We start from the raw sequence: 10,153 nt of genomic DNA, 5'->3' as shown, positions 1-10,153 counted from the left end.
CAAACCAAACCAAACCAAACCAAACCAAACCAAACCAAACCAAACCAAACCAAGTATTTCCTAGTACATCTCAAAGTTACAGTAATACAAAAAAGCTTCTGACAGTGTTAGTGTACTCATATATATTAAATAAATAACTAAATAAATCTAAAAAAAGAAAAGAAAACCATCTTTTGGGCTGGACATAGAGGGGCACAACCTTTAATCCCAGCACTCATGAGGCAGAGGCAGGTGGCTCTCTTGTGAGTTTGAGGCTAGTCTGGTCTACAAAGCAAGTCCAGGACAACCAGGGCTCTGTTACAAAACAAAACAAACTATCAATGGCGCTGGAGAGAAGGCTCAGCATATAAAGGCACTTGCCACCAACACTGCTGACCTGAGATTCATTCCTTGAGTCTGTGTGATAAGAGAATTGACTCTTGAAAAATTGTCTTATTTCCAGAGATACAAAATAAGTAAATAATGTTAAAATAAAGTTTTTAATATATTAGGGGAAAAGAATGGGTCTTCTTCATTCCTTCCTGTACAGTCTTCCTATAGCCCAAGTAGCTTCTAACTCATACCAATGTTCCTGCTTTGCTTCCTAAATGTACTTTAAAGGAATAAAATGTCTTTTAAAATGGTTAATAGCTAAAACTATTAGTTGTGCATTTTTGTTATAGCTTTAGACTACCATTAAAAGATTGAGAGACAAGGAAGGTACTACAAATGCAAAGTGTTTGGAAACATCTATTTCTTAGTAGCAACAGTCAGGTGAGGTGAGTCTCCAGGATAGTGCGGCTCAGCAGGCAGTGCATGAAAAAAAAAAAAACAATACAAGTTGCATATTGACAGCCCACTGGCTAAACATGACTTGTGTGATATTTCAAACAACCTTGAGCAAAAATTTATTTTAAAATTTTTATGATGTATGGGTGTTTTGCCTGCATGTACATTGTGCATGTGTGCCTGATACCCTAAGAGGACAGAAGAAATCATCAGCTCCTCTAGGAGTAGAGTTCAAGATGGTTATAAGTTGCAATGAAGGCTAGGAATCAAAGCCAGGTACTCCAAAGAACAGCTACTGCCCTCAACCACTGAGTCATCTCTTCATTCTAGAGTCAACATTTTAAAACATCAGAATGCACATATGGTTTTCTAGAAACACCAGACCTGCCCTGTTACATGACACTAGTCACCTGCACCTAAGAAGCAACTATTTCCATTTCTTTTGTAGGGGAGGGTGTGTGTATGTGCATGTGCATGTATATATGTGTGTGAATGTAAAAGCTGGGCATCTCCTCAATTGCTTCTCCATTACATTTGTTATAAATGTTATATATAACATTTATTTACTTATCAATAAACCCCATGGCATGTGCATGGAGATCAAAGCACAACTTAAGGAGACTAAACTGAAACTGTCAGTCTTGGCTGTAACCATCTTTTACCTGATGGGCCACGTTGCCAGTCCTCCATCTTTTGTGATACGGTCTCTCATTAAATCTGAGTAATGATTAGCCTGCCTGGCCAGCAAGTCCCAGGCATACACACTCCAGTCTCTACATGCCTAGTGCTGGAACTTACAGGCACATACTGTTATAACTGGCTTTTTAGGTGGTTACTGGGGACCTGAATCCAGGTCCTTAGCCTTGCATAGCAAGCATTTTTCTGATTAATATTCTCATCTGTTATTTTGTCTGTTTCTCCTTCTTGTAGCACTAAGAATCAAACCCAATGCCTCCAGACTCTAAGCAAGCATTCTACCAGCATGTCACATGCCCAGACAGTTCCTCTTTCTGACAAGGCATGCACCTCCAGGTTTGTCTTAGTCCTAACCATTCATATAGTTGAAGTGCAGGTGGTGATACCACATTAATTACACTAATGTCATCTGTTTGCCTTTCTTATCCTTACAGAGATAATGATTTGCTTATTGAAAACAAAAGCATAGGACGTAACTGTAAGCACAGGACATGGGCACTGTAAACTTGGGAAAGAGGAGCCTGCATTTTTACTCCCCTCTTTGACCACATTCTAACTATTCCTTCTCTTACTTTAGGTTCGATCTGTCAAGCTAATATCATATGTTTTACTGACTTCAGAGAATATAATGGGTAGGCTAAACTACTAAAAAAAATATATTTTTTAAGTGACATGTATAAAAAGGTATCTATATGTATAGATTCCACATTTCAAATAACTGTTTCTTTTAAAGATTTATTTATTATATATGAATACACTGTAGCTGTCTTCAGACACAATAGAAGGCATCGGATCCCATTACAGATGGTTGTGAGCCACCATGTGGTTGCTGGGAATTGAACTCAAGACCTCTGGAAAAGCATTCAGTACTCTTAACATCTGAGCCATCTCTCCAGCCCCTCCGACATTGTTTCTCTTCTTAGACTCACCTTGAGAATTTTAACAACAGCTTTTTCATTATTTGTGATGTTGACGGCTTCAAACACTTCACTGTACTTGCCCCTGCCTAATTTTCGAACAAGTTGGTAGTCATCTTGATTTCTGTGGATAAAAACAAATTGACGATCATTTCAAAATATCAAATCTTCCATTTTCTAAAACTGTAGTTTTGCCAGACATGGTGGTACACGCTTGTAATTCCAGCCTTGGAAGTGAACACAGGAATATTTGCATTCAAGATCATCCGGGTCTGTTTATAGAAAGCTTATTGATAGCCTGGGCTACAGATCTACAGATGACTGAAGAGAGAGAAAAAGAAACACACACATACACAAAATGAAGAGATAAAGGGACAGACAACTCTATTACCAGTAGATGTAACACAAGAGATATTAAAAAAAAAAAAGGCAGACAAATTTGAGGCTATGGCTCAATTGGCAGAGCACTGACCTATCATACACATGGCCCTAGGTCCAATCCCCAGCACCATGTAAACCAGACATGGTGATACACACTTATATTCTTAGCATTCAGGAGGTGAGTATCAGGAGCTCAAGGTCATCCTCAGCTACATAGTTCAAAGCTGGTCTAGGCTGTATGAGATCCTGTCTTATTATTATTGTTGTTGTTGGTAAGCTTTCTCAAATCTTTTTAAATCTCAAACTGTTATGTACTAATGGCACAGAGCACATAGTTAGCTTGTATTGGGATTTAAGCATGCTATTTTCCCCTCAATAACAGATTTGTATGTATTCTTGCTTCATACTACCTGGTCCACTGTTGGCACTTAGAACTCAACAAATGATGTAAGAGTGTTACAGATACACCTGGAAGCAGCCCTTTCTTATTGGGCCTCTTTTCTACAAAATGGCTTCCATATATAAATATATATAGGTTTGATTTCTCACCTGTCCTTCAGGACAAGATCTGACATGTAATAAAGCTTGCAACGAAATTCGCAATAGTGAACCATAGGGGTCCTGCACTCTATTAACTAATAGGAACATTAGAGCTTATAGACAGAGCAAACAAATAACAAGGCATGTTAATCATTTTCCTCTTCCCTGATGCTTACTTAGAGGCTTGTGCTCTAATTAACAATAAACATACTTTCTTTGGGAGGCCTGGCTGGTTGCAGGGGCACGAAAAAGTAATCCCAGGACTCAGGAGACTCGGGAAGGGAAATACCAAGTCTGAGGCTAGCCTGGGCTACAAAATTAAGGCTTACTATAAAAAGTAAACAAGCAAGCAAGCAATAACAAAACAATAAGGCTACTAGTAACTCTACTAGATATGACAGTACACACCTATTCCCAGACATTTGGTAGGCTGAGGCAGTATGACAACAAATTTAGGGTTTGCCTAGGATACAGAGTGAATTCAAGCTCAGCCTATTTAACCTACAAAAACATTATCTCAAAATAAAAAATAAAGTGGGAGCTGGAGGCACATGCTTATAGTAACAAACCCTAGTCCTTGGGAGGTAAAAGCAGGATGAACAGAAGTTAAAGCTCATCCTAAGTACACGAAAATCTGTCTCAAAATACATCTCCCCCCCCCCCCCAAGAAAATGGAGCTGGAAAGATGACTTAGTGCTAAAGGGGGAAGACCCAGCTTCAGTTCCCAGCACCTACATGGTGGCTTACAACCATCTATAAACTTCAATTCTAGGGGACCCGACCCCATGTCCTGATCTCTAAGGACATCAGGCAAAACATGCATATATATCTCAAATAAGTAAATCTTAAAATAAATAAATATGGACTGGCAAGCAAGATGGTTCAGAAGGTAAAGGTCCTTGCTATAGAAGACCCCAGTTCGATTCTCTGGTCCCATACACTACATAGAAAGTCCCATACACTACTCTTTCCCAAGACTCATCATCAAATAAACAATGTGTAATAATTAACACACCTCCCATGAAATAAAATAAGATGAAAAACTTGACTGAAAGGTAGCTCAGTTAAAAATACTCTATCACACATATGCGTCTCTGATGGATAACCTGAGCGTGCTGGTGCACCCCTGCAATCCCAGCTCTGGAGAGTGGAGGCAGGAAGACTACAAATTCAATGTCATCCTGGGCTAGAAAGAAAATTTGAGTATCTGCCTAAGCTCTATAAGGTCCTAGGTTTTATGCTAAGTAATTGGGGGGGGGTGCTAAATTCTATTTCTTCTTATAATACAGTATGTACCGTTATCAGCCATTCATTTTTCTCAAGCAGTTAAAAGGAGAAAGAAAAGACAATATGAACTTGGACAATGGACAGTATTATCCAGTCTCCTTCTGTTCTCTCATACAAGGGCATATAAACTAATACAAACAAGCAAATAGCACTAAACAACATTCAAAGGGGCTCTCTAGTACCATTTCAGCAGAGCTATGAGTAAGGCACTTGATTTGAAGATAAGATTCTTAAGACTCTTGCAGTAAACAGAGATTTAACTAGAGTTCAAAGTCTGTGACATCATAAAATTATCAAATAGTGATAACATTTATTGGTTTGTACCGAGGTTCTTGATGGCATCTCTAAGACAAGAGTGTTTCCTTATGTGCATAAAAATTGCTTGCTGTTAAATATCACAGCATATTAGAATGGAAAACATATGTTATGACACTTCAGGGAGACAGTTTTAACCACTTACAGAGTATAGAAAGTCACATGCAGTCAGAAATAAAATACAGTATATGGGAGTTAACATTTTATTTTTGAAACAAGGTTTACAAGCCCAGGTTGACCAATAATTCAAGGTCATGTGGCCTCAGCTTCTCAGATTTCTACATTTAGTTGAGTTAGAGTCAGTTATATGTACATAGTAACACTTTGTGTGTGTGTGTGTATAGCAATTTAAAAATTGCTTTATATTTGTATTCAACTATCAAATGCTTATATCACAAAAGTGACAAAACTATTCAATTAAATGTCATATTCAGACAGGAAATACAAACATTCAAATGAGCCTCATTTGATGGTAAACATGGCTGCTGAAGGAAACAATAGCTTTTGAGAATGCATTTCCATGTACTCCAGGGGTCTAGGATAAGAGTCATGGAAAGGCCCATGGAAAGGGACAAAGGGCATGGGAAGGATAAAAGTTTAAATCCTGTTTCTCAGCCTTTATTATCACTATGGGACAGAACTCTAGTCCCCACAATGCTGCACATAGTTAAGAGTTTGGTAATTCAAAGCCTCTCACCTCTCTTGAATTCGAAGGAGCCACACTCACCTTCACCGCAGAATCCCAGGCAAGCCCCATACTTGTGATCCACTTGCAAACCTACAAACTAGGCTTTGGGCTACCAAATCAGCCAGCTTATCCTTGTCCTTGAGCTTTGGACAGGTCAGGGAAGGCTTGCTAACACAGTCAACAACTCTACAAGGTATATCACTTTGGGTGAGTACAGAAGTAAATGGAAATAATTACCCCCATTCCACCACATGTGATTCATAGTCCCAGTACTCTCGAGGTCTGTGTGTGTTAACATCTGTGTAAACTCTGGCCCTGCTTGGCACGGGTCCCGACATGTCAGACAGGTTGACGGACAAAGCTGAACTTGATGTTTGAAGATCTGGTAATCACTGTGTTCAAAAGCAGAAGTTGGTAAAACTTTGTTTCAGACCCTTTTTCTTCACACTAAAGAAACAAAATGTAAAAAGATAAATAAAAAAAAGGCAAAAATATATTATTTTTTCAAAGTATATTGCCAAGAAAACTATTTTACTAAAAATAATGGTCTCAAATATACATCTGTGCTAAAATGTCCCAGCTGTGCTAGAACTGATACCGAACCTAATCAAATCTGCAAAGTTGCCTATAAGCTGCATAATGTTTGAATAGTCTTCAAGACAGGGTTTCTCTGTGTAGCCCGGGCTGCCCTGGAACTCACTTGTAGACCAGGCTGGCCTGGAACTCAGAAATCCACCTGCCTCTGCCTCCCAAGTGCTGGGACTAAAGGCCTGAGCCACCACTGACCGGCTTGGCTGTAATTTTTTAAAGGTAGAGTTTACCAGTGAATCAGCTCACTGGGGTCTTTGTAAGAAAGCCTGGAAAATAAAAACAGCACTGAGTAGATGCAATAGCAATGCCAGTGTTTATACAGAAAATTGAGATAAACTTGATTTCAAAACTAAAAACAGAACAAACTTAAAAAAAACTGCTGACAGGGTGTGGCAGCAGACACCTATAATCGTAGCACTTAGAAGGTGGCCTAGGATTTCTAGGTCATTATCTATATGGAGTTTGAGGCCAACTTGGATGGGACACACCATCACAAAAGAAACAACTACAGACAAACATGTATCTTTAGAAAAGGGCCTAGCACACAGGAGGAAGAGGCAGAAGAAACAGAAAGTTCAGGGTTAGCCCTATTTATCAAGTTGCCAGCCTAGGCAACATGAGACTGTCTCAAAAACAAAACAGCAAAAACCCACAAACAAAACAAATCCCACAAAACAAAAACACAAGTCAACAACAAAATCTGGGGGAAAAACAGTACATTTATTTTTATACCCATGCTATCAAATCAAATATCCTCCCTGACATTTGTCTTCTATCACTGAAATCCCCACAACACTTGCTGATCCCTGTACTGCACATTTCATAAAAATGTACTGGGTCTTCCAAGTGATAACTTCAGAGAGACATACGCAGTTTTCTGGTTAATACCTAACTTTATTCAAGAGCCAGTCTGGTCTACACAGGATGCAGGCCAGTCAAGGTTACATTGCAAGACCCTGTCTCAAAACAATACCGCCATCATGCACAACCAAAAATCAAAAGGGAAGCAAAAGAGACATGAGAAGTTAACATACTTCTCTTAATTGTTGGGTCTCAGGGAAAAAGATGTCATAGATAATACTGACAAAATGAGACAGAGGCAAATTAAAGATTTATACTAATATAAAATTACGAAGTTGATATGTAACCATATCAGGAAAAATTTCTGAAATAACTAGGTGTGCCCACATGTATATATACATAAGAGCACACTCATAAATGAGAAAATATACACTACAAAATATTAGATTGGGTAGGGGCTGGAAGGATGGTTCAACAGCTACTTGTGGTGGTATATACCTGTAATTCTAGCACTAGGGAGATACATTCAGGATTTCTGAGGCTCTGCTACTCAGATAGTGCAGCCCTAAACTGGTGAGCACGAGGCCAATCAAGACCCTATTTCAAAAAGGAGGTCAATGTATCAAGAGAGCACCCAAAGTTGTTTATTCTCTGGCTACAACTGCACATACATATACACTCAAATATGTACACTGGCACATACACAGACATAAGCTAAGTCAAACACCAGACACACACATACACACACACACACATACACAAATATATACACTGGTGCATTCACAGACAGATAATAAGCTAAGCTAAACACCCCCTACCCAACACCCCCCAATGGGGGCTGGAGAGATGGCTCAGAGGTTAAGAGCACTGACTGCTCTTCCAGAGGTCCTGAGTTCAACTTCCAGCAACCACATGGTGGCTCACAACCATCTTTAATGGAATCCAATGCACTCTTCTGGTGTGTCTGAAGGCAGCTACAGTGTACTTACATACATAAGCCTTTAAAAAAAAAAGGCAGCTAGAAATATAACTGTAGGTGTATGGTGGCACATGCCTTTTAAACCCAGCACTTGGGAGGCAAAGCCATAGACAGATCTCTGTGAGTTCAAGACCAGCTCGGTCTACAAAGGAGTTCCAGGCAGCCAAGGCTGTTAGACAAAGAAATTCTGTCTTGAAAATACAAAAAGAAAGAAAGAAAAGAAAAGAAAAGAAAAGAAAAGAAAAGAAAGGAAAAGAAAAGAAGGGAGGGAGGGAGGGAAGGAGAGTAACAAAAACCCAAAACCAAAAAACCACAAACCAAAACAACCAACCCCCAAAAGAAGAAAACCAAAAAAGGGGCAACTTGAATTACAAGGACACCAGTGTTCTTTGAATTTATCTTATACACTGTCAGACATTTATAATATAAAAATACAGAAGTGTATCATTTTAGCCATGTGTAAGTGTGCAACTTAGTAGCATTGGTTATATTCATAATCTTGCGCAGCTATCAATTCACCACCTATTTTTTAGAAACTTTCAAACTGAAATTGTATTTCCATTGAAAATGAACGCCCATATTTTGTACCTAGCTTTACTTTTCTATTTGCTCTTCAACATTTGGTCTATTTTCTAGTACAGTGTCTTAAGGTTCACCCTCTAGAATGCCTTATAATTTCATTCTTTGAGGGAGAATAATACTCTACTGCATTTACATAGTGTGCTTATCTATTCATCTGTTGGCCTGTACACTTGACCTGAGTCAACATTTTAGCTACCATGAATGGTATTGCTATGCACATGGGTATAGAATATTTGAAACCTTGCTATCGATTCAGAACTGTTGACTTGTGGTAATCTGTTGGTTTTTTGTTTGGTTTGGTCTTTTTGTTTTTTCCGAGACAGGGTTTCTCTGTAACTCTGGCTGTCCTAAAACTTGCTTTGTAGACAAGGCTGGCCTAGAATTCAGATTATCTGCCTGCCTCTAACTTCCAAGTGCTGGGATTAAAGGTATGTGCCACCACCACCCAGGGTAGATTTTGAGTTACCATTGCCTGGGGTGAGATTTGAGATAGGATTCACTATACAACCCAGGCTGGCCTTGAATTTACAATCCTCCCACTTCTGCCACCCAAATGCTGATTCCAATTTGTACTTTCCTAAAGGTTAGGGCCATTCCTATTCTTTCGTGTGTTTATTGGTGATTTTTATCACTTTAATCAAAGAAATATCTATCCCAGAGTGTCATCCATTCTGTTGTCTACAATTTTGGTGTCACATCAATAATACTATTAATCTTTGTCTCACATTTAATTTTGAAACCATTTATAATAAAAGTTTAAAATAGTGAGTTTATCCAGTCACTCTTAGAAGAATTAAACTGAATCCCAACCTCATACCCATTATAAAATCAATTGAAACTCCATCACAACCCTTAGTATCACCCGACAAAGGATTAATATCTAGAATATATGAAGAACTAAGAAAATTATGCCCCGGGGTCAGGAAGAGGGCTCAGCAGGGAAAGTGCTTCAGAACAGACCTAACAACCTGGCCTGCCCTCTGACCTCCATCTACACAGGGCTTTTTTAAAAAGAAAATTAAGGCTGAAGAAATGGCTCCAAGCACCAGACACAAGCTACATGGTTACCATACGTACTCATAAAATAAATCCTTAAAAAGGAAAGAAGGGATGAAAGGACAGAAGGAGCTAGAGAAATAGCTCAGTATTGACAACACTCACTACTCTTGCAGAGCACCTGAGTTTTGTCTCCAACACCCACATTCCTGACCATTTGTAACTCTTGTTCCAGGGTATTCAATGTCCTTTTCTGGCCTCTCCATGGACACTGAACACGCACAGTGCACAGACATGAATGCAGGCAAAATGCATACATATAAAGACATAACCTAGAGTCACTTGGTTAGAGTCTCAATAAAGGACTGTCTACACAGGCTGGTCTAGGGACCATGTCTGTGAAGAAATATCTTAAGACAGGCACTGTGTCCTGAACTGTATAAGAGTGGAGGTATTATGACTAGATGCTTCAAACTTCCCACAATGATGCACTATAACCCAAAAATATAAGCTAAAATAAACTATTTCACCCAAATTGTTCTTTCTTGGGATTTTTTCCTTTATAAACATTCTTTTTAGACGCCAGATATCATCTTTAACCCAGCTCTTGGG

General features: G+C 39.0%; 1 protein-coding gene across 5 annotated transcripts in view; it reads right to left on the bottom strand.

Moving 5' to 3' along the window:
* The window catches only part of Csnk2a1 (casein kinase 2 alpha 1), a 47,850-nt gene that overhangs the window by 17,587 nt on the left and 20,110 nt on the right, over window positions 1-10,153 (bottom strand). For 2 of the 5 annotated variants that reach the window (XM_028774920.1, XM_028774921.1), the window contains exons 2-3: window positions 5,830-6,039; window positions 2,394-2,505 (exon numbers count right to left, since the gene is read on the bottom strand). In XM_028774920.1, the coding sequence (XP_028630753.1) occupies window positions 2,394-2,505; window positions 5,830-5,930 (213 nt within the window). In that variant the 5' untranslated portion in view covers window positions 5,931-6,039. Of the gene's footprint in view, window positions 1-2,393; window positions 2,506-5,829; window positions 6,040-6,292; window positions 6,311-10,153 lie in introns of those variants that run through there. The other 3 variants (XM_028774923.1, XM_028774924.1, XM_028774922.1) reach the window with 2 other exon arrangements.

The sequence above is a fragment of the Grammomys surdaster genome, unplaced genomic scaffold, assembly GCF_004785775.1.
Source record: "Grammomys surdaster isolate TR1022 unplaced genomic scaffold, NIH_TR_1.0 251, whole genome shotgun sequence".
Lineage (NCBI taxonomy): Eukaryota > Metazoa > Chordata > Mammalia > Rodentia > Muridae > Grammomys > Grammomys surdaster.
This window is presented reverse-complemented; position numbering and strand designations above follow the sequence as displayed.